Below are 25,394 nucleotides of genomic sequence, written 5' to 3'. Positions count from 1 at the left end.
AATAAGAAAGTTGTCAGCGTCACATTCTAGCTTCTTTAGCAAGAATGTTAATGCCTTTTAAAATCTCAGGAAGAACGAAGAACAGTAACATGTATCGGTAACCGCACAACACTTCATGAAGGGGACTGGTACTGCTGGGTGTGAATTCACCGGAATGCCAGTGTGATGGGGTGGGGGAACTGCCAAATGCAATCCTCACCTTTTCCCCGTCCACCATAAACGGCACCCGGCATACCGTTTTATCAAGTTAGAAATGGAAAAAGCAAAGATTAATGTAAAAACTGTAACAAAGCTCTTGTGCTGATCTGAAGATATTCTAGCGAGTTTTATTAAGGTCTTTTGGAAAGAAAGTTACTGCTAAATATTTTAAAAGAAAATAATTTGAAGCAGGTAAAACTTACTGGACTTTGCAACCACAGTATTCTTGTTCTCATATGGATGAGTATGTTATTTCACATTACAGTAAATTCACAACTTTAAAGCCAGGATTTCAAATTCTGGATTTACTGTCTTTGTGGATTTCCTACTATGTCAAAAGCCTGACCATATACGAATGATCTGGTATGTCCCTTGAGTTTTTCAAGGTTAACAGAGCGAGGAGGAGTTATTCTAATTTAGTACTTTCCTGAAGCATTTGTATGGGAGGTATGGGAATACGTTTTCTGAGAATTCTATCATTTAATTCAGAAGTTAGGGGGGAAAAAAGGAGCACAGACAGTAGAAAGAAGAAACAGCTTTTTATGTCAGCATTCTTCCTTCTGTATTAAAAACCACAGAAAAACCTCATTTCGTGATTAAAGCATCTACATTCCTCAGCAGAAAACAGCAGAATTTATTGGATCCTTCTAGGTTGGTGATAAAATGTAAAGTGGCTGAAAAGTTGGGCTGGAGCTGAGAATATATACTAGAGCTAAATATACTCTTGACTGCTAAGGAAAAACTAGCCACAGCTAGGCGACACAGCAAAACTAACCAGCCTTTAACTCTTTAACTAAGAGAAATTAAGTTCTGTACTACCCCTACAGTTCATGAAACTGTGAGACAGTTTTCATAGAAACATGGTTTTGTTAAATACAGTTATAGGTCAATACCTATCCATTATAAATGACTGTAAACATTAGTTAAAGACGGCCTACATAGCACCAGATTGCACGAGAAATCTTGCACAATGGACAGGTGCAAACATTAAGTGGATTTGGAAAGAGATGTAAAGGAAAAAAACATTAGAAAATAGCACAATTTTCACCAAATTCTATCTTAAAATTGTTACGGTATCTTCCATTTTCAGCAAAAATGCCAGAACATTTCAAGAACTTACTGTTATAAAAAAAGTGAAGTCTGGGCTTTAATTTAATAACAAACAGCATTTTATTACTCACTAGGCTGTCAGCGTTACCTTTTATATGCCAAAGCTGCAGTGTTCTCAGTTGAATTTAAACTTCAGAACAATAACACCCTGTATAAACAATGGAGTTCTGTACAGCGTTTTAGTCTATCCTATGATACCATTTCCTGTCCTCTGTTTTCGAGTGTTTCAGTAGCTCATGTGTTAAATCTGGACAGTGTCTTTCTTCCACACCCAATACAGTCATTTCCTGCAGCCCTTATTACAAGGCTCTGCCAATCCTTCAGAAACATTTCATGCTTTCAGTGGTGCTGTCAAAAACAACAAAGTCCTTGCCACTGCCTTCTCTCTGCACAATATCATGTGGCATCAGGGCAGAGTCAAAGCATTTGCTCTGACAAAAGCCTGAGCACTTCTTAAAATGAGGGTTTAGAAAAAATACATTACGAATGGGAGAAACGAAAAATGTCACAAGTGTAATACCATGGGTATTAATCCAGTAGCAGCCCTTTGTTACAAACAGCAAGAACTGAACATTTAGCAAACACTGGAGTATCTATATCGATTATTTGAAGAATCATATGCTGGGGTTGCAATAAGACTGTAGAATATTCATTTTTAATATGAAACGTAAAGCCTTTTTTCCTGTTAATAATCTAATAAGAGAATCAAATTATAAGTTAGGAGTGAAAGGATAACTAAAAGCACAGTATTTCTTAGAGTAAGGTCAGGAGCCAGAAAAAGATAATGCTTACAGGATGATGCAACTATACAGCAGTTTGCCAAGCTGAGGCTTTAATAACCCCATAAATACTACTTACTATTTTGTGTAATACAGAAATTGTATCTACCCCACCCACTACAGATCTTCCCCAAAGACAATTGCTTTATGTTTAAAAATACCATCAAACTGAGAAATGGAAACAGAATACAAAATCTTATGCAAGTGTAAAATAAGACTCCTGTTTTTACTTCCATCGGAAGAGTTTTATTTAACTCTAATTCTTTAAAGCAGACTATTAAAGCATGTTCGAAACACTTCTTTGGAAAACAGACACAAATGCAAAGATAACAGGCTCTCAATTATGAATCATAATTTCATTAGATTTTATGATAACAAACACTGCCAACGTACATTAGCCTACTTCTTTGTTAGTCAGAATATGTTTGCTTTTGAAGTAACTTCTTCTCTGAAGCTAAATGTTAAACCCCACCAATTCTAACAACTGTGTGTTCTGCCTTCAGAAACGTCATACAGCTTAATCTCATTTACTGTCCTGCAGCCCAAGACGTAGCATTAAATTACGTGAGCCAGACTCATATTTCACTATATAAATCACATCAGCTGAAACAATGAACACATGTGGCTGGAAAGTACTCCATGTACTTTTTACTACTCAGGGAATAAGTTATAGTCATTGATGCCATTAATCTTTTTCTGTGGTTCACCTTTCAAGAAACTGATCAGTCATACAGTTTTGGAAAAAAATTGTGGTCAAGCAGCTAAGCAATGTAAGATTAAGCAAAAATAAGAATGGCATTAAATAAATATTTATGCCTCAAATGACATCATACAACCCAAGAAATTTCACTGAAAATTGTGTTTGCAATAAGCCATTGATTCACTATGCATCTAGACAACCAGACAAAATCTATTGAAGAAAAACATTTACATGCAGGACCCTGGGACAGACACACACTCTTATACACACACCATACTGCAAGTAAATACAACAATAGCACTTCTATGTGTATTAGTTGCTCTACTTATTTTTTTTATAGGACAGCTTTAAGTGGAGATTTAAAAAAAAGCAAAACACCACACACAAAACTGCATATGCCATTCATATAATTTTCAGCTTTGCACAGAAATCACTGCTGATATTGCCATCATTTCAAAAAGCCTAAATTCTCTGCTAGCTTTGGAAAGAATTTACTGTGACATCTTGTGGAAGCTAAAGTTAAGTGTATTTCCACTGATCTTTACAAATCAGTGCTTCAGATAGTACTATGATTAGACTTAAAATATACCTCTGACAGTAATATAAGATTTTGAACCATGTCTAATGTGTAAGATTTATACTTCTAAGCCAGTATTTTAGATATCAAAATGCAGCAAAAAGAAATACACATGACTAAGTGTCAAGGGAATGCTTACTCATGTTACAAAATATAAAAAAAACCCTCATTTCCCAGGTTGCTTGACTATTTTTTAATTTTTTTTGCCTAAAGCTACATAAAAGGAGAAACAATTTTCAAGGATATTTAGAATTTAAATGGGCTTTCTTAAAAACCAGGATTATTATTCAGAATGCAGCAACAAACCAAGACATAACTGCTATTGCATCTAAATGTTATTCAACTTCTTGTGAAACATTAGCAGTAGCACTTGGCTGCCTTTTAGGTCTTTTGTCAACTGAACAGTTTTACAGTTAATGAAATCGGAGTTCTGCTTTCTGAACTTGTTGATTTCTGTGTAACTATACAAAGCCAATGTAAAGAACGGTGAAGAACGGATGACAGCAGGGATATGTTTAGAATATCTGAGGATGTGCGATGGTATATCCTGCCAAGGTGACATTATATAAATGTTGAGACTTCACACAAACAGATATGCTGCAATACTTTAATCCAGCTAGGAGATGAATGGTTTGTTACAAAAGTGGCAAATTCTAACTGGAATTGCCTTCTACCTCTTAACAGATCAGGAACTATGGTGAGATAATGAACACACATAACGATATATCAAACTTCAACTAAAACCTATGGGTAGTTCAGGGGCTGAACTGAGTACATCTGAATGGGTGGTTTCCGATGAGAAATTGCTACAGTTTAAAACAAACAAAAAACCCCAAACACAAAAAAACAAACTCAAATGCTTTCCTCCACCACCGTATTTTTCATGCTGATTTCAGCCAGCCACTTCTTGTGAGCTGATCTAATCAGAATATGATTGATGGATCAAACTTTGTTATGTGCTGACAATGTCTGGCAAAGGAAAAGGATTCAGCTTGCACCCTGTGAAACTGCTGGTCTGCAGTGCGCTTTCAGTACTCCTTTCCTTGAGAAGAGCTTGGAAGTTGTAAGAGTAAATAGACTGCTCTCAGTGTTCTTCAAGGATCCTTCAACTTCTTCCCTGGAGAAGGGTGAAACACTGACTGTTGTATTTACCTGCATAATCTTAAAGGTCAAAACAAGGCAATACATTATGCCAACACTACTGACATTACAGAGGAAGATCCTTTGTTCACTATATTTAGCATCAGTTGAACATACATTCTTTGAGCTGATGCTCAAAACTCACAGGCTGGGGAATCTGAGAGTGGGGGTGGAAGGAGAAGAAAGTCTGTCTTCTTAAGGAAGAGGCTGATAGCACCAACCCAGTTTCAAGAAAAATTCCTGCAAGAGGTATGTTTTTCCAGAGTGTAGTTGGATACTTCTCATTGGGTTGTCTCTCATTTAATAAAGAAAACAACATGAATAAAAAGGTATGCACAAAAAGCTGTTTTGTTATTGAAGCCTTCTGGTGTATTGCAGCGTACTAGCCACTTGACTCAAGACTTGTGAAAGACCAAGCTGAAAGGTTCTTTTATCCTTAGACATGCAGAAAAAGGCTCTCCCAACCAGCCAAGCCCTCAAGACAAAAAGGAACCATTTACAGGTGTGGCCTTTCACAGTTCTTTGTCTTGATCCCTTTCTGGAAACATACAAGCAGTTTACAGATGCATGCAAGCTGTCAGTTGTACCTCTGCATAATCCTTCCTGAGGCCAGGATAAAAGATCACACGTGATCTAGACTGGGTCTTAATAGAGATCCAATAGCTCACAAAACAGTTTTTCAAGCAGGTATATCCTTCAGCTCTATTCCAAAGAAATTCAGTATTCCTAAAGTTACTTTGCATTCTCAGAATCTGAAGATTAGCAAGAATATTAGAGAAAATACAGCTCTAGAACAAAGAGGAGTAATTCAGTACTCAAGAAGTCTAGATCTTTCTTATCCATTCTCTGGATGATAAAACTGTAAAAGTAAAGATAATTTCCCAGAAGATTAAATGTATCCATAATCTGCATTACTGACCAGAAGGGCTACTTCACTGACAAGGACATGCACAGACAGTAACATTGTGTCTTTCTGAGATCCTAAGAGCCTCCTCTTCCTTTTCCAACAACTTCAGAATCACCTAGGACTGGGGAGAACTTGGGAAACTCATCTAACACTAAAGGTCTCAGGGTTGATGGTTTTCATGCAGCCTTGGCAATGAAAGCCAGCTCAGGTCCTTTGCATGGTTTTAGCTCAAAGCCGTATGTGAAAGGTATGGAAGAAAAAGTACAGATTGGGTAACAGTGGTACTTCTTTTGAGCCCTTCTGATTCTCAGAAGTCCCCAAGGACGCGACAACTTCCTTCACGGGAAGTGCAACTTCATTGGCAGCCTCTGGATGATTCAAGGTGTAATGCTGAAATCGCCTGGAATGCAGTGAAGCAGCCCTCCTCGTGACAAATTCGGAAGTGATCCCTCCATCAAGTCCCTTCAGTTCAAAGAAGCTCTCCCCCACATTTGGGTACTCAGGAAGCGAGGCTATACTTTGCCTGATCAGAATGCACGGCCCTTTGAAAGGAGTAACGCAGACACGCAGCACGTGTTCAAGCCATGATGACGCTGACAACAGATAGCAAGTTGGATGCATCCTGGTGATACGAGATTCTTGAAGCATACTAGATACCCACCACAGACTGACCAAGGTTTAACACCAACCAGGGGCAACAGTATCATGACAATTCTAGCTCCAAAACATTTGCTCTAATTAACAGGGGGGTAAAAAAATTAGCTCAAAAGCAAACACTGTTGTAACACTGTACTTCTCCCTCCTCCACCCCCCAAAAAAAAACCTGATATACTTGGCAAGTAAAGATTTTCAGTGATGTTTTTTCTATGGTGGGTATAATGTTAAAAATATTACAAAATAAAAATGCTTTTTCAGAGTTATGACAGCTGCATGTGAAGTAAGCTCTCAGTATTAGAACAGAAAATTTTGCGATCATTTTATAGACATAAAAAACCACCTACCAATCTTTGCTACAACACACAGATATTTTTACTCAAAGTTATTTTCCACAGAAAAACTGTTAAGCTGGCAGATTGACTGCTAAAGCAAATCATTACCTATTCCAATCAAGTTACACAGGACTTGAGAAAAAGACTCATGTGAACTAAATACGAGCCATTTTATGCAACATCTTGCTTTGAACTGGGTCCCAACTATGCAAGATAACCTTTACTTGCTTTTTACCTAGGAGATAAAGATGTACCTTTCAATGAAATGAGAACAAAATCTCCAATGCTCCAAACTCCATAATCTCTAGTAAGATTTGGGTTTTTCCTTTGTCTATGAGAAAATATCTGGGAATATGGGTATGACAGTACTCCACCTTTGACATCTCTCCTATAAATTGTGAGCTGGAAATTTGACACATGACCTTTCACAACTATAGCCAGAGCAGAATTCTCCATTTCTGAGAAGTTTAAAAGACTGAAAGCTAGAAGAAGAATTTTTTTTTAAAGTGAATTCTATAACACATGTAGCAAGAAACTAAAACCATTGCTGTCTGCAGACATAATTAACTTGATATACACACTTCAATGGCAGCTGTCAAGCTCAAATTGACAAGTTAGCAGATTTACTCAATCTGGTTATATATGGTTTTGTGATTCTGGCTGCAATTGAGAAGGTTACTGTGCACCTGACAGTATTCAGAAGCAGCCATACAATATCCTAGTAGAAAGAGGAGCTCTCACAACCTGGGGTGCTCTGTGGCTTAGCATTCTGGCATTAATTAGGTATCTGAGTTTTGCTAGAGGTACTTCTTATCCATGTTCCACTGTTCTTGTATAGCCACAACTCTTACTTGTCTGAAAAATCTTTCTAGAAATGAGTGGGTATAACATTTTGGGTGCGATGTTCTGGAAAGTGAAGAGATAAGTGATGGATTTTGACTTTTCACATAAACTATTAATAAATGCAAGAAGAAGAACATTTTACTGCATTAAATATGTTCACCAAGCTACTGTAACTGGGTATTTTGACAGTTTACTACTCTATAGCAAGTGCTGTAAACAACTGTTTTATTTGCCTATCGAAAGGAGGAGTCTTAAATCTGAGGCTGCTGTTACTAAAGCCTGATTTTGGAAGAGGCCTGAAACGGCGTGATAATAAACTTATTTAGTTTGACTTGAGAAATACTATGGAAATCAACATCTGACCTCCAGAGTTTCTAAAAATAGCCACCTTTTTTTCAGCTGAGGAAGTTTCCTCCATTTAGAATCTTGCTTACCTGATGGAAACCACACTTTAATATTTCATATCTTTGCTGCACATAGCCAAAGAATGGATAAAGAGCGGAAAGTCAATCCTGTGCTTTCAGCCTTGTAGTTGCAGCATTTTTTATTCATAAATTCAATTGCCTGACTATTTTAGAAGAACTTTTTCCCCAGTTGCCACAGTAAGTAGCCAGTGGGCAAATACTTAAAGGTCAACAGTTGCTTCTCTAATTCCTTGCTATGAACACATACCAATGAGAGTTATGTGTATGTGCAAACTTCAGTCACCCAGGCATGGACAGAACATGAAGGAAGTGCGTGAACTGTCATTTGTTTTGTCCTTCTGTGGTGTGATAAATTTCAATGGCTGCTTGCCTTCTATCATAGCACTAAATTTTTAGGGCAGACAAAAATACTATTTAAATGAAAAAGTGCTATCACATCTTTTTACCAAACACCAAAAGATACTGTGAATTTGATTTTTGGCAATATCTCTCTTTTGTTTTTGAAAGAAATTCTGATCATCCTCCAAAATTAAGACTATCAGCTTCCAAGATTTATTGCTTTCTTTGTATAACTGCTAGAAAACCATTAGCAAGATACACATGGCAACACAAACAATACAGTCTGTGTTTTCTTCATTTTGATTGGCACCACAACCAGTATCAAACATCCAGGTCTTGGAATACTAAGGTTGAGAACACAGCCGGGTTGTCTTTAGTGTAATAGTTTAGTTAGCACAGTGAATTTAATTCAAAAGTAAGAAATTTGGCGAACATAAGATCTCTTTAGAGCACTGTAATTATAGCTGTAGAGAAATACAAAAGCAAGAGCAGCAGCAAGCTACTACTGAAAACCACTAAAATAAAAAAATGCAAACATAACTGAAGTCTAAAGGGCATGGCAGAAAAAAAGTTAAATGCCTGGTAAGAATTTACACGACTTGACAATTAGAAAGCAACTAAGAAAATTACAACCTTTGCTCTTCCAGAACCACTTTTGAAAAAGGAGTCAAAATACAAAATTGTTTTTTAATAACTGTGAAACTAAAACCAGAATACTATTTTTCAACAAAGGCATGATACTGCACTTACCAACTGGACTGGTACCAGCTCCATTTGGCACTGTGAGGTCAGTTGTCCCCAGCATTCCACCTAATAAAAGCAAGCCACAGCATTAAACTAACTTGCTCTCCCCCCTTACAGGATCATTATCATTTTGTACTTAAGCCATTAAAAAACAGAAAATGCACTGATACCATTAAGAACTTGTTACTTGGGGTTTTTTTGTTTGTGGGGTTTTTAATTAAAAAAAAAAAGAGAATATAAAAAGAAAGCATAACAGTACTGAAATCTTACCTGCATTGCCAGTACTTGGTGGTCTCTGAGGGGCCCCAGGTGATACGTTCCGATGCAGGGTGGTCTGAGGTGGGGAGAGCATGGTCGTGTCCGTTAATGATGAACTGGCTGCCAGTGATGGGGATACGAGGGAACTCCCTGGGTTACTGTAGGTTAGAGTGTTGGGATTGGACACCGGAACTGTAACCGACATCGAGAAGTTCTGAGCAGGCAAGCCAGGCTGGAGAAAAGAAGATGAGGAACACACACAAGACAACAACATTAGCATCAACTATGTTTGCAGTAGCAGCACATTATAAAAATACATATTAAAGTTTGCCAAGAATTACTCAGGTTAAAAAAAAAAGTTAATTATGTTAGTTTTTAAACTCTATTAAGCATACAATTGTAAAACATCAATTTGTTGCAGAGTATCGTGTTTAACTCTTACACATCATATAAATACAGTTTCAATAGAATTAGTCATGAACTCCTAAAATACTCTAAGTTCAAATACAAAAATTTGAAGATATTCACATGAATTCACAAGCTCAGAAATACAGTTTTACCAGTTAATTTGGATTATTACAAAGCAATGACAAGCTAAACATGTCTACAAATCAATGAACTGTTGCACCCTCAAAATGTAAGCATGAACATGCACATATATAAAATAGTCAGTTATTACACAAAAAAGAAAGTTAGTATAACATTTTCTATTAACCTTGCCAAAATATTGCTGCTAATCTTTTTCAACAGACTAAAAAAGGTAAACAGATCTTTAGAAAATTAAGTTCAGTAATTGAATTTAAACATTTCAGTTGTCATTATTCTGAGCTATGTATAACCATCTTTCTTTTCTGCAAATTTCATTATTTTTTTTAAATTCTAATTTTTACAACATTATTTAAAAGGCAAGTATTTTTCTGAAGTATATACGTTTGTTATTGAACAGCTGTTTGAATCAAAAGCTTAGCTGCCTGCCCATCTATGGTACTCATTTGGTTATGACTAACTTCTTTGGCCTTTGTCTCATTCCTATCCTTTGACAGTGATGGATTTCTGAAACAAAAGGGACTATTTTGTTTCACAACTCTCGTAATTACTGAAAACAAAACAATGACAGGTACAATTTAAGGGTAAAAATTCAGTAGTATTTGTTGACAGAAGACAGAGATAATAGCTTTGATTTAGAGGTCAAATGCATATGACAAACATTCACGACCTTGCAAGTATACATAAAAAGAGGCACTTTTGTCACATGCAGCTTAATATTTACTTAGAATGATACTTGTGGACAACAATTTTGATTAATATTAGAAACATAACAATAACTGTGCTAATTAAAAGAGCAGAATACATTTTCTACAAGAAACAAAATCTCTTACTGGTGAGAGCCAACAACAGTGTCCCTACTGAAGCATTCTAAGAATAATTACCAATTTTTGGCACAGGCAGAAGGAAAAAGTAATGAAGCACAGCAACATAATGCTAGCAAATCATTCACAGTATCTATCTAATGACAAGTTGTACTGGTATTTGTTTTCACGGGAAACTACTTCAAGAAGCTATTAAATATCTACAAAAAAAAAAAAGGTTTTTAAACAGCATGCTGTCAAGTAATTCAAACTAAACTGGAAATACCTGCAGTATGCTTTAAAACAATGCCAGAAGCTAACAGTTGGAACATTTTTTCTGTAGGTTTCTCAATATAGAACTAATAAATGACAGCTTCCCCCCACACCTTACAATAAATGCTGCCTCTGCCCATCTATGGTACTCATTTGGTTATGACTGAATTCCTCACGCTTTGCCTCATTCCTATCCTTTGACAGTAACGAGTGCACTAGCGCAAAAGAAACTATGTTCATATACAGACCCAGAAGTACTGGAAATATAACCATAACAGGTCCAATTTAAGCTATAATTACAGAACGAAAAAGCAAAAAAAATTATGTGTGGTCTCTCTTATTTACACTGATGTTGGCACAGACAATTTAGGCTGTTCATGAAGTCCACAGAAAATCAAGGCAGAGCAATTCAGCTGTAACTACTGAGAGATGAAGCCTGAAGATGTCTCAACACAGAAATGTTGGGTATCAAAAGCTTCAAAGCAAAGCAAGAACAAAAGATATTGGCTTCATTCAAGCATAAAGAACTTGCTAAAACAAGTGATGCTGGGTGTCATTCGCTGTTAAATCCCCGGAGATGGCCTTACTGCTCTGAACAATGACATAATTTCTAGCATAAGCAAGTCATTCGGGGACGCAGTACTCGATTGCCCCAGGGTCTGTGCCGATTAACCTAGCCAGTCCATTTACTTTAATTGCTACAAGATTTGCAGTGTTAAAAATTCAAAGGCTGTGGTAGAGACCTGTATTAGTTTTCTTTGAAAATACTTCCCCTGTAATACTCAACACTAATTGGGTTTTGTAGATGGGAATTAAATGTCATCATGTACACCTCTGTGAAAACCATGCAAAATCTGCTCTGCTGTTATCCCCAAACTTCTTGGGTTCTGGAGCCAAGTGACTTAATGGCTGCAAATGGGTTAGGCACTTGGGATCTTTTCAAAGATATTTCAGTGTCCAAGGAAGTATCTGTTAGAATTTCAACAGGAGTAAGACACCAATCTTTTCAGGCTCCCATTGTGCACCAGTCTTTATCTTTAAATATCTAAATAGCTTTCTAAATCCAGCCTTCAGCAAAATAAATTCCATTGATTTGTTGACAAAATTAATCCAATTCTATCTGCCTGCTTGTAATGTACTGTAAAACTTATGTTGATCACAGACAGATAAAGAGCTACAAGATTTAAATAAACTATCCTACATCCCACAACAAAAATCTGTCTTTATAAAAATATATCAGGTAGGATTAGGCAATGCAGTTAGGCTCCTGAAATTCAGAAACGTTACCTCATGTTCACAAGTTATGAACAACTGTGAGTGCAAACCAGAAGCTAGAGATAAATCTTCTTATTCTTTAAGATAAAATGTATTTTAACAAGATCAAGTATCAGCATCTCGTTTTCCCTCAAAACTCCATATTCCCTTCTCAAACCGTCACATCCTCTAGTTTTTTCAGTGGTTTTCAGTGGTAAGCAAACACCATGAAAATTCTCATGCATGTAATAGAAGCACAAACCATACTTTAGTACTCACTGCGATTTTATGATTCCGCATCATATTATCAAACTCTTCATTAATTTTTTTATATTTTTCTTCTGTATGTGGCGTGAGCACATATGAAGTGTCAGGGTCCGGGCTGTCGCACCCTCTGTGTTCCTTCTTGTTCAGAGCCTAAATAATGAAGTTAATAAAAAGGATCAACAAATAAAAAGTAGAGATAAAATAAAAGTACTTACAGGGCCTCGCTTGAAAATAAAATCACTATCTTCATTTAGTTTGCTGAATCTGTCCTCCGATAGTGGACTGTGCTCAAAGTAATCGTCAGCATCAGGGCTCTCACAACCATTAAGGCCTTTCTTTCTTAAGGTCTGAAATACAATTGGAAAATTCACATACAAATCATACTAACTTGCCAAGAAGTTCTGTATACTACTGAATCATTCAGAGCCACTGAAACTACATGAAACTTTCACAGACAAAACTCACTGTTCAACAGACAGGCTTAGTCTTTCAAAATAGTGGCATAGTACACAAAGAGAAACGGCTCATTCAGAGGCACAGACTCTCCCAGGTGCCATCTCATGGGTAACTTTAACCTACAACTACTTCATCTCTCCAGTGTCCCATGCAAAACCATTTTCAGACACTGGCTGATGGAGTAAAGTCACCTGATACACAAGGAACATTAAAGCCTATGGCAAAGGAGTTAATGTCATCACTGGTAATTAAAGGCCAATTTAAAAAAATCAATTTATTAAAGATCCAATAATGTTCAGGTTTTAAAGAACACAGTTAAACTCTGAGAAACACAGTAGCTAAAATTTTAGATCAACTCCAGTAACTGCAGTACATTAATATATGTAACACGGTCTCAGTAGTTTGTAAAGGCAGGATTTTCCTGCGCTTCTGTCATCCTGTATGATAACAAGAACTGCAAAAACGTATAAAAAGGAATTACATAATCCCTCTCTAAAATGCCTTAGTTTGCTAAATATAAGTTTTTTTCAGACTCCTTCAGACTAACTTGAGGCAACTGCTTTATTGGAGTTCCTGTTTTCTGATAGAGAACTCACATCAACATCCCCTGGAAAAAAAAACCTCAACCTTGTCTACAACCTAGGCATTACCCATAAGCTACTGAAAGACAGGATATGAAACTGCAGGTCTCGGGACCAGATTTAAAAGGATATTTGTATTCCTTGTTGGTTTCCCTTTTTCATCCTGTTACACAATCCAAAATCTTTCTTTGCAAGTTCTCATTTATAACAGAACAAGATTAAAAATATTACCCATGGAAAAATCTTCAGTGTTTCAAAAGTTTCAAAACGAAAGCAATATAAATTTTTAAACAGGTACACATTAGCAGTACATAAGGCAGCAGCAGGACTATACAGGCATGAGAGGGGTTGTGTGTTTTGGTTTTTTTTGTGAGGAATTATCTACATTCTGTAATTTTTACACTAAAACCCCTAGAGATTTGAAATCTGCAAGATGACTTTTCTGCACCATCAAGAAATTTCATTTGTTCTACAGAAACTACATTTCCATAACACACTGAATTTCTGATTAAAAAACCCAAACATTTTAGTTTATAGTATTCGGCATTTTTTCTTAAAGCGCTGTCTACTAATTTTCAGCACAATAAAAAGTACACAAGACTTTCCCACTATTCATATACATGAAAAATACTGCCTGCTTCTACTTCAGTTTTAAAGCAGTACTTTGCAAATTCAATTACGCCATCTGAAATTCTTCAATATCACAGATCACCATAAGCTATAATTCCTTCTCAAGTTTCTTGGCTTGCTCCGTGGATCCCACACAGTATCTGGAACTCCCACAAAAATGTAATCACTAAATCAGCATATGGGGAAAACAGGTGTAGCTCCCTCTAACACCTGTCACGGCACTGATCCTGCTCCTCGAACCAATCAGCTGGACACGTATATGGACTTGGCCATACAAGGGCCGGCTGCTCGGCCTCTCAAGGTCGGAGCCTGTTATCCCTCTCCCAGCCCTTCCCAACAAGTCAGCCTGCCAGTCTTCTACACTTTGATATCAGTAGGAAAAATGTTAACACTGTATAATCTGGATTACACTTAACCCCTGCAACCCACGGAATTCTGGAAATAGAATCCAAATATGTCTTTATATGGTGCCCAGTGTCAACAAGCACGCGCAGTGCCCAAGACGTAATTAGACACTGCATTTAGATACTATAAAGAAATATCTTGCAAGAAATACACATACTGCCTAGTTCACCTCCTTTGATAAACACATTAGAGCAATTTTTATTGCAGCGTGAGAGTTTCATTAGCGCTCCTCCTTTCAACATTCTAAAACGATCAAATGAAAGCTTTTAAGCATAATGCTGCCGATTCATCCTCCCGGATCTCTCTGAAAATTAGACTCCAAAGTTCTAATATAAAGGAAGAGATTTAGTTAAACAAAAATGCATCCTTCCTCTTGGCAACTGGTATTTTTTGTTTGGTTTTGCTAACAATGGGGTTAACTCTGCTTTGACTCATGAGGAAGGAAAATGCCTCAGTATCTCCTGTTTCAGATTCTGGAAACCTTCACTCCAGATGGGGTTCCTGTCATTGTGGAAGGATTTAAGCCACGGTTCACTGTTACAGATAATAAGTCTGGGTCTGATATCCAAAGCTCTGTCTCCTTATCACTAAAACATGAACTGTCACTTTGAGGACCTAACCATAAAAAGACTGCCAACTTTATCATTGCCCAGTAACATAATAGTAAAACATTTCTGCTCCATGGCTCGTACTAACAAGGGAATGCTGTAATCTGTTCACACAGCCAGGCGAAGCCTACGCGAAACAGCCCAGCCTCAGCTTTCTCACAGGCTACAGAGCAAGACATGATAACAGGCCCTTGCTCACGGGAAAACAAGGAAGGCCATGACTGCTGGGAATCACTCTGTGGGGATGCAGGAAAGCCAGACTCCATAAACAAGTGCTGACTCCGCCTTCGACATTCTCTATAACTAAAATTTGTTATTTCTCTGATTAACGTAAATAACTCGCCACTTTGAGCTATTTCCAAGATATCACGGAGACTGCAATTTTATTAACTCTGAAGACTGGAGTGGGGGTTGCGGGGGGAGCGTTAACAGAAAAAAAAAGCCAGATCATTTAAGGAAATGTGCAGCCTTTTGAGTTAAACTGTATTACTTTCCACTTCCTCTAAGACTTGGCCAAAATCACTGGAAATTGTTCCAATATGTTTGCCAACGCACTGTATTGTGCCTTCAGTAACTGAGATTGTGTCACTTTGATATTAAGACTGGATTAACTCACCGATGAGGGAAAAGTACTGATTTTTGTCAGAAAATAATGCAAAGGAAAAAAATGAGGAACCTAGATAGGTATGATTTTTTTTGGTTTTTTTTAAAGAATGAAGCAAACACAACAATATAGTTCTGTGATACACAGAGTTACTATTACAAGTGTTTCAGACAGCTGTGGTCATCTTGATATTGCAGAACGACCCAGAAGTTTTAAACTGCTTTTGTTCCATGGTATAAAACTGAAATATGCAAATATTAAAACTATTAGATAAATATTATTTTATTTTTAAAAAATTAAATGGCAGAGTTTAGAAAACAGCTGGACTAACTATGACAGGTTTAAGTATTAAATTCAAGCACATGGTGAAAGAGCCCCAATATTTTTCTGAACTCGCCCACACATCTGCAAACTACTTTTTGAATTGCACTGCATTTTGCTAATTTAAGAAAAGAATCATGCGTTGGCAGGAAGCATCTAAGAAACAGAAGAAGGGCTGCTTGGAAAATAACAAAAAAATTAGCTTCTCGCTACAGTTCAACATAAAATTTTACTGAAACCAATAATACAGATACCAAAGAGTATAAAAATACAATAAAGTTATTTATTGTATGATCCATAAGGAAACAAAGACGATATTCAACCACCACAGTGTAATTATCTTAGCATAAGCTTCCTTCCACAAAATCCAACGGAGAAACATGAAATGCAGGAGCTTTAAGCCTGCTGAGTCTCCACAGCATGAAATCAAGTCACCACCTTCTCCACGGCTCCTTCCAGCCCAGCTGCACACAGCTTCTCTCACACAAAAACTTAAACTGGCTCAATCGACCGGTCAGCAGCAGTTCTGGAAACCAGAAACTCTGAACTAATAAACACAGATTACTGCTACCAGAGATGAAGTTAAGTGACAACCCCCAACTGTCCTCCTCCCCATGAAAGATCCTGGGGTTTATATCCAACTCTGAAAGGACATGTTGCTAATGGTTAAAACAGCACAATCGGCATGTTTTGTGCTCCGATTGAGTGAGTGTGGTTAAAAAGCCAAGACTTCTGATATTAGTGATCTGAGCTCCTTGCCAGCTTTGGCAAAACCATAGAGACCTTGATTATATTCATCGCCACCTCAGGAAATAATATTTTTCTGCCTTAAAACAAAAAAGTAGGATGATCTCATACATGAAGTATTATGTAGTGCAAAAAAAGTGTCAGTTCATTTATAACATTTTCAGTGTTAGGTTTCTTGTAATATTACACAAAAAGGAAATGGTTGTTGCTATCAATGCTACTATGTATCATGTTAACAGCTCTATTTTTTGCACTTACTATTGGAGCCGGCCAAACAGGATTTTTGTTGTGTGTTTCACCCCAAATCACCAGGAAAAACATTTCCAAAATTTGACTAAGATTGAAATGAAAAGTGATTTCCCTTGGAAAAACAAACCTTTGACTTAAAACCTGTGTCTAGTTCTGCTGTTTCTGCTGTTGCAGTCAGAGCACAGAAAAGCTGTGAAGCAGCCCAAATTTGGAGTAAATACTTTCTAAAAAATTGTAATTTCATTAAGTGTAAGTATTCCTCAGGCTTGAAGTAATGGAAAGGCTGCACCAGTACTGCCAAATATTACTGTTTCTCCAGTAGGCACGTACAGCATGGTTATCAAAAGGATAACCAATTAAACTGTTCCTGATGCTGGAGAGAGCTGCCATGCAATAGCGGACCCTGAGAGGACTCTAGTGCCACTTGCATCAAATTCCAAAGGCTCCTCACCCACAAACACAGCTGCCAAGCACTCACGCAGCTCTGTGCAGGACAGGACTAAGCATCACATGGTCATCTGCGATGGGAACAGCGATAAGATCACTGAGGCAAAAGATTGTGAAGTTGCAGTCACACCAATAAAATGCAAAAGCCAGTAGCATTAGCCCAGGCTGCAACAGTGCCTTTCCTATCAGTGTTCAGGAACAAAGAAAACGAACTCCTAAAATAGAGATCCCAGGATAACCACGAGCTATTTAGTGGTACCCACAGCCTTCAGGATCAGTCTCACATTCCATCTCTGTAGATGATTAGAGAGATCTGTGCTTTAAGGTTATTTCTCCATGCTTTAAGGGAACGGCTGAAATCTCTGTGGGAGCAGTTTGACAAGCTGACTGACAGTAACAACTTACTGCCACAGAAAGTGCAGGATCCTAGAGACCATCCCTACGCCAACTCTGATGTTTGCTCCAGCCTGAAATAAGTAATTTTTCTTTTCACTAAAATGACAGAAAATTCTCCTTGACCATTCTTTATTTAACTTATTTTTGCTGGGTTTGTTTTCAGTTGTAGCAGGAATAACATGGTTTTCCAATCTATAGGCTGAGCACCATAGGCAGATACGAAGTAGGCAGAAGGAATGGTCTGGTCCTTTCTGACAGCAGCAAACCATTGCCTCAGCCACCACTGATAATCACATCCTACTTTAAAAGTCACACCTGTTTTCTGAGATAGTCACAAACCAAAGGACAAATACAGTAGTCACAGCACTGGACTCCCACCCAGTTTTTTCATTCTTATAACGTGAAACATCAGTTAGAGAAAACAGGGCATATTCCTTTAATGCAGTTCAGCTCCCCTCCCACAGTGGAGAAAAGAGTTCAGCTGGCAAGAACTGCATGGATCACTACAGACTTTACATACAGCAAAAAGTCATGCTGAAAGCATGACAACTGCTTTATTATTTGCTTCCTGTTATACTATTGCCAAGAAGTTGAGCCCAAAATCAGACTGGATTTTTCTTCTTTTATAACACAATATACTTCACTTTGATCACCCTGAACAATACTATGGTGTACCATCCTTTACATACAGTAATTTCTCCGCTATTATATATAAAACATATTCAAGTATCCAAGGAGTATTCTTAGTCACTGAAAGTTGTGTATAGTTTCTGCGCTTCCTGCAGGTCAGTTTGGCTTCTGAAGCACGTAATTTCTTTTCTCTAAAGTAGCAACATAGTTCTGCAAAGTCAGACCTCGACTCTGCACTGCTCAATATACAAATTTTAGCACTGTCTAAAATACAAGCAGGACTGAATCCTACGTGCAGCATAGACATCAAAAGGGAACAGCCAAAGAAAAAACTTATAATTCAATTCAGTAACATAGGTTTGTGTCTGAAGCTCATCAATATCATTTCTGTAGGCTTCAATTTCTTTTTCCATAGTTAGATGTACTGGATTAATCTATGTAATGTTTACAAATTTTCCTTAGGCTCTATTAATATTCTCAACTTCAACCACTGAAGCATCTGCAAATTTCATTATGAAGCTGTTTTCCTTTCCTTTAAGTTAGGAAGTTACTTAAGTTTAGCCCTAATACTAATCCTTTCAGTACCCCTGACACACTTTCAATTATATTTTGCTATGCTATCAGTTAGAATTTCACGTTCTAAATATAGCCACAAATACATACATCCCAAAACAGCCCAAAGCATAGTGGTGCCCAGCTTTCAAAACTTCAGTTGAAATGCACAGGAGGTCAAATTAGATTATGACAGACATTTCCACGAGCTAAGCAATTTGGAGAGCTAACCTCCTTACAAACAAGACTTCACCAATCTTTCTGATAGGCTCCCCAACCAAAATAATGTGTACTAAGTCAAATCTGAAAAATTCACATACTCTACTTTTAGCTTACTTCAATAGTATTTTCCATTCTTGTGCTCTATTAGTAGTGGCATTTCAAAAGTAAGCAACTGAAATTATGCAAAAATATCTAGACATCAAAAACCCTACAGTAAACCAAAGTACAGTAACAGAAGTTTGCTACAATGACAAGATTTTTTGGCCAAAGGGTTTTACAAACAAAAAAACTGTAGGCCTGCCTAGCATTAGCCCATAAAATAAAAGGAAGAGCCCTTCCAAGTAATGCTCTGCCATGTTCAGTTTTAGGCAAAGGTATTCATCATTTACAGATGAAAAATGTTCATGATCTGAAGTTTTATCAGTGTCCCTGTTATATACCACTCTAAGAAAAGACAGTCTTGTTGCAAATGTTGGAGCACTTCCAGTATCTGGCAAATTTTAACATGTATCCCTGGCTTGCATGAAAGCTAGCTGTCAAATTCCTCCAAGATATGATAAAGATGGCACTCAGGATTCAAACTCTCGTTTATATAAAATAACACATACAAAAGGTTTTTAGACATGATATGGTATGAAGCTTAAATCCTAGCTTGAACCATCTTTGCTGTGAAACATTATTTTAAATAGGTAAACCACAAGCAATTACTAAAGAATAACAGTTTTATGGGCTATAAAATCCACTCCTCTTTTTACCCCCTGAATATTACACAATGCACCGGACTAGAAGGTATAGGCAGGGAATTTACTTGTAATTTTAGAGAAACACTATCTGTAAACTGTAGACTTTACAATGTAGTTGCTGACCTACCAACAAGCTGGATTGCTCATTCCTAAATGAACTTCTTGAGACTTAAAATTATTACTAATCCATGAGCACTGATACTACTGTTTCTACAGTGAAAGCTAAGTCAAGCTCTCAAAATATGATATTTGATGCATTGATTTTTGTTTTACTTTCTATACAACTTACTAGATCATTAAATTTTCTATCGCTGAGCAGGTTTTCATTTTACATGTTTTACAGAAAGTACCATCAACTAGATTTTTCCAGAGAGAGTACTGAATTGCTAGTCTAAGTTGATCTTAATCTTTTTATTAAAAACAAAAGACAAAGTAGATCAGTGTTCATCTTCAAGAAGAAGAAACTATTCCTTAACATCAAATATTATATATTTTATAGTCCTTTCAGGAAAAGCAGTCTGCAACAAACAAATTTAATGGTAAAACCAAGCAAAACAGTTCTATGTTAAAATGTTCAAAACCATATTTTATGGTACGTAAATACTTTTTTCAATCCTTACTCAAGTGACAACACACATATGTACATACACATCCTCCCATATATATCTCTTCACATACTTGCAATAGTTAAAAATATAAATCAGCAACAGCAGTAGTCAACTGAATGCCTCCTTTCAGCAACAGTATACTGCAGATAAGCCATATGGAACATGAAAAGTTTCCAAGCATAGCAACCCATCTGCATAATATCCTTCATAATCGTTTAGAACTTCTGTAGTAAAAATATTATCTCCTACTCATAGTTTGGCAAGAAAAAAATTCTAAACTCCAATTACCATTCAATGGTATAAAAAGAATGGGTTTGTTTTGGTCTACCTGCATATACAGTATCGCTATTTCAGACATTTCTCATCCTGAATTTCTCCTTACAGACTGAAAATTAGAAAGGATAACAGAAACTATTTCAAAAGTCTTGGTATTCAAGATAACTTGAAACACCAGCTGAGGTATGTACAACGGGAAGCAGTGAGCCCCTCCAGAAATAAAAAGTAGGGTACAAGCAGACACATCACTATTTTTACTGAACTAAAATAATTAGAATGTAGAACTTCAAGACACAAAGCAGTAATAAGTATGTCACAACCCATGTTTTGAATACTGAACTTCTCAGTTAGGTGTTGAAGGAATACACTTAATATGGTTTTCCTTGCATAACCCTCACTTAAGAGCAAGTCATTCTAAAGCCAAAGCACTTCTTTGAAGACTGTCCTTACCTAACCTGAAAAGGGGGTGGGAAATCAAAGGTGGGATCTAGAGAGTTAGAAAGACTATATGGGAATCAGGGACAGTGAAATATGAGTAAGCTTTAGTCTTATCATGTGTAATTCATGTCAACATTGGACAAAGGCTGGGTCTGGCATGCTTGATTTTTTTCTTTCTAACAAGTCACTACGCTCAGCAAGTACTGAACAGTAAGTTAATGCAAAAACGAGCAGGGCTTTAAATGGCATTAGTTTGTTACAGTTAGAAGAGCTTCCAGTAGGACAACGTGTAAGAGCTTTGATCTAGAAAAAAAATCTTTACAATATTCCCAATGAATCTGGGAGGTTTTAATTAAAAATATATTATTCACTTCCTACTGAAAGTAACAGATAAATAATTCCAGTAAAACAGCATTTAAATATTAATATTCACACTACTGTTAATTTAACTAAGTTAACTAGCATTCCATAGCTACACTATGAATTACAGAAGCTCCCACATGAAATATTACATCACTGATATGACATTAACAAGATCTAATAACTATCACTGGTAACTCACAAAAAGACATTAATGCTATATGGGTATTGATTTATAAATATTATGAAGAACAAGAATGATGTGATATTATAACGACTGTTAGGAGATTCATAGGTCTGTACCACAAGAACTATCACCATAAATGCTTTCTTCAGTCAGGTGATAAAACAGTTACTATGCCAAAACATACCAGGTGAAAGGATCAACATGAAGTCTTTTGTTCACGTGACTGTTGAGAATGTTACTGCCTAGATGGGCCACACTACTTGCAGTAGAACACTGGCAACGAACAAACCACAATCTCCATTTTATGATCAGAAGCATCTCATCACACCCACATCTTGGTTACGTGACTGGGAAGTATTATGAGGATCTAGACCATTTTTTCTTGGAGGCTAGAGACTCCCCCAGACCTTTTCTGCTGAAGCACCATCAGTTTAAGGCCCAAAAAAGAAGATTATTCAAAAGCAAAGTATTTAAAACCTTCTCAACAGAGACACAGCATGTAAACACGCTGAGGTCCAAAAGGCAAGCAAGAGTGAAGCATCCTATAGATTACACTCTCCCTCCTTTTTAAGTTTATGCTAAAACACTGGCTGGTGAACAGCAACGATCAAGAAGCTAGCACTTCTGCAGTCCCTTCTGCAAGATTGGCAGGGCTGACAGTTGAACCTACCAAACCCATAAGCTTGAAAGTCAAGAGCTGGGTTACATTAACTCTTCACTGAAATCAAGAGTATCATCAGAAAGAACAGTTATTCATCTTACTGTAGTTCCAGGAGACACATTGTTCTGGGGTCTATTCCTCCATGCACAGCTTGGGTAAAGTCACTCACTCTTGGTTAACAGATGCCACGGTCCTCGCTTTGAAATTGTGAAGTAAAAATACACTCTTCTAACTGTCAGTGCAGAATTTCAAAAGCATCGAATTCTGCAGCAACACAAGGGCTTCAGAATATGTGAGACCAGCACAGCTTGAAGAACTTGTTAATACGAGTAAATAATTATGTCTTTGTGTGACTGCCTGCATGAACTCCAGCATTAACAAGCAGTGAGCTGTTACAGATTTTCTTGCAGTCGATTTTCAGTTCTACTTAACAGAACATCTCCACAACAGCTAAATCCAAAACTGGATCTTTGACATGCATTTCGCAAGCAGTGGGTGTGAGAACTGGACTTCGTATGTCTGCCCTATGTATTTCAAAAATAAAAAAAAATTCTCCAACCACACTGCAGAATCAGTTGGAAAAACATCACTTGCACCGCTGAGAAACAAATACAGGGTTTTGTAACAGAGGAGAATCACTGGTTTTATGTAGTTGACTGACAGCACCTATCACTAAAAACAGACTCCAAAGAAAATGAGAAGTATGTGTTATTCACCAAGAATACAAGCTATATGCAATATTAGAAAAAAAGCTTCCTTCATTAAGTTTTGATTCTTTGGAATGTGTTACCCAAGTCTGTACTAAAGACAAATATATAAACATGGAGCCTTAATCGCCCTTTGCTTCTAAAGAGGTTGGCAAGTAAGAGGTATAGGATATAGGAATCACTCCAACAAACCCTCATGAGCCAGAGTGCAAGATGGATCCTTGAAGAACTTCTCAAAACACTCATAGTTCCTCCACTTTCAAGTGGATCTTTATTTTACAAATGTCTAGAACGTTTGACACATTCTAGCTTCTACAGTTCAAAATTTATATTTTAATAAAGATTTGTGAGGAAAAATGGAGTAAATATACTACTATTATCAGCTAATTTGCAATGTAAACCGAAGTCAAGAGTAGTTTTCATAGGAAACACATGAGAAATACTTACAATAGCCGTAACCTAAAAAAATGACACAGATTCCACATAACAGAAAGTTTTACATTGTAAGACCTCATTCAAAAGCACAACAGCCTAAGTTTCCTACAATGAAATGAGCAAAAGCGAAAGTTTTCTTTATTCAAACCTCATCCTAGTAACTTACACAGGTGCAATGAAAACAAGTTTTGCTCATATTGCTTCAGGCTGCCAGATAATTTGATTTATTCTAATTACATCTAGATACTGCACACTGCAAAGGAAAGCACAAAAATCACACAAACTAAAAGCAGTTAAGTAACTTGAATCCAAAATATTCATTATATTCATTAGCACTGTTAGCTATGTCTATCTTTAATGGTTAATATGTCTGGAGTTCAACGAGACAGAAAATTTTACATCATCCAAACTGAAATACTGACAGCCCATGTTACCGCTAGAAACTGAGGAAAGCAGCTTTCAATAGTACTGCTTGCTGGCTAGATGTAGCCTACACTTCAGGGTTACAATGACAGGCTTATACCACGGACTGGCAGGGCAGGACACTGAACAGTCATGTCTGTCACATTCAGAACTGTTCCAAGAACTAAAGCACATCCCTGGGAACTTTACTGGTTAGAAGTACTCTGTAGCTGCACACACAGGTAGCGACGGGAACTGTATCAAGCGATGCTTTAAACTGTTCTAAAGAAAATAGTTATCTGTGCTCAGAAATATTGCTTCCTAAATGCCCCAAAAAGCACCACTCCAGCTCTGCTTAGAACTTACTTCTTCCAGACTATGACTTGTAACAATTCACTTACTAATAGCTACACCTATTTATTGTTATGTTGAGTTTCATGTCAAATTCAGAAAAAAAAGTTAACAGCATTTGATGGAAGCAAGTAGGAGGAGAAGGGAGAAAGTTTAGTATATTAGTTACGTTTTCTCATCAGGTAACTCTAAGAAGCTGGCGGAAAAGAGGGGAAGAAATGATCTCCCGTCCATGAACAGAATTTAAAACACTGGCCAAATATCTAGCTCACAGGACAATTAACCATTTAATTAAGACAACCAGGTCAAACCACTGACAGCTTGTAATGAGGCCTAGAAAGATGCAGCTATTTTCTTTTTACTAATGATATTTGGACCTACATCATTCATTCCCCTCTGAAGAGAGATTAACATAAAGGGGGGGGGGGGGGAATTCTTGAAGAGAAAAGCGTGCTGTTACGACCACCTCCAACTCTTGCTGTCTCTTCTAGATGAAACACGTAGTTATCCTGGCTCCTAAAGTACATCCATGTCACCTATTGCAGGGTTGCTTCTGCAGAGTTTTTGGTAGACAAGTACTGTACAAAGGCCCTCTACAAGTTTTTGACACAGATTTAAGATTCTGGTCCTCTCAGCAGCACAGCCTCCTGGAAAGCCATCTGATGTGATTTGAGATTCTACTGATGTACAGCCAAGTAAGCTGTCATTCATCAGTTAAGTGATGAGCTTTTTCTGTTAGTTTATTAAAAAAATTAGAACATCACAGCAAATTTGATTTCACACCTTTAAGATAATCTCACTAATGTAACTGTCATAGGACACAGAGCAATCTGAACTGGAGCTACATAAAATTACCAGTAGTAATACAACAGCTAAGCACAACCATTATTAGCAAGAGACTTCTGAAACTTTGTATATAAAAGATGCATTCTAGACAAACTTCAAATGAAGCATATGCATGCATATATATATGCACTTTAATTAGCTACTAAAGCTGGAATTCAAAAATTCAGAATACCAGTATAGCACAGTAAATTTGAAACATCAGCATTGTTTTAAGAGGTAGAAGAAATCTAGCATTCTTAACCCTTGTCAAACATTAAATTTAATCACTGGTTTAGATGAGGAAAGTGTAGCTTTATATTATTTGCAGGCAAGACAAAGCTGTTTAGAAAAAAAAAAAAAGTCTATTCTACTTCTGGCAGTTCTTTACATGTATCAGAAAT

General features: G+C 37.0%; 1 protein-coding gene across 9 annotated transcripts in view; it reads right to left on the bottom strand.

Moving 5' to 3' along the window:
- The window catches only part of MEF2A (myocyte enhancer factor 2A), a 92,862-nt gene that overhangs the window by 16,955 nt on the left and 50,513 nt on the right, over positions 1-25,394 (bottom strand). For 4 of the 9 annotated variants that reach the window (XM_055814573.1, XM_055814599.1, XM_055814581.1 and 1 more), the window contains 3 exons: positions 12,153-12,302; positions 9,022-9,241; positions 8,758-8,817 (listed from right to left, as the gene is read on the bottom strand). In XM_055814573.1, the coding sequence (XP_055670548.1) occupies positions 8,758-8,817; positions 9,022-9,241; positions 12,153-12,302 (430 nt within the window). Of the gene's footprint in view, positions 1-8,757; positions 8,818-9,021; positions 9,242-12,152; positions 12,303-12,367; positions 12,500-25,394 lie in introns of all 9 variants that reach the window. The other 5 variants (XM_055814587.1, XM_055814605.1, XM_027793962.2 and 2 more) reach the window with 3 other exon arrangements.

Source organism: Falco peregrinus, chromosome 1 (genome assembly GCF_023634155.1).
Source record: "Falco peregrinus isolate bFalPer1 chromosome 1, bFalPer1.pri, whole genome shotgun sequence".
NCBI classification, from domain to species: domain Eukaryota; kingdom Metazoa; phylum Chordata; class Aves; order Falconiformes; family Falconidae; genus Falco; species Falco peregrinus.
The sequence above is the reverse complement of the archived record's forward strand: the minus strand, read 5'-3'. Positions and strand labels throughout refer to the sequence as shown.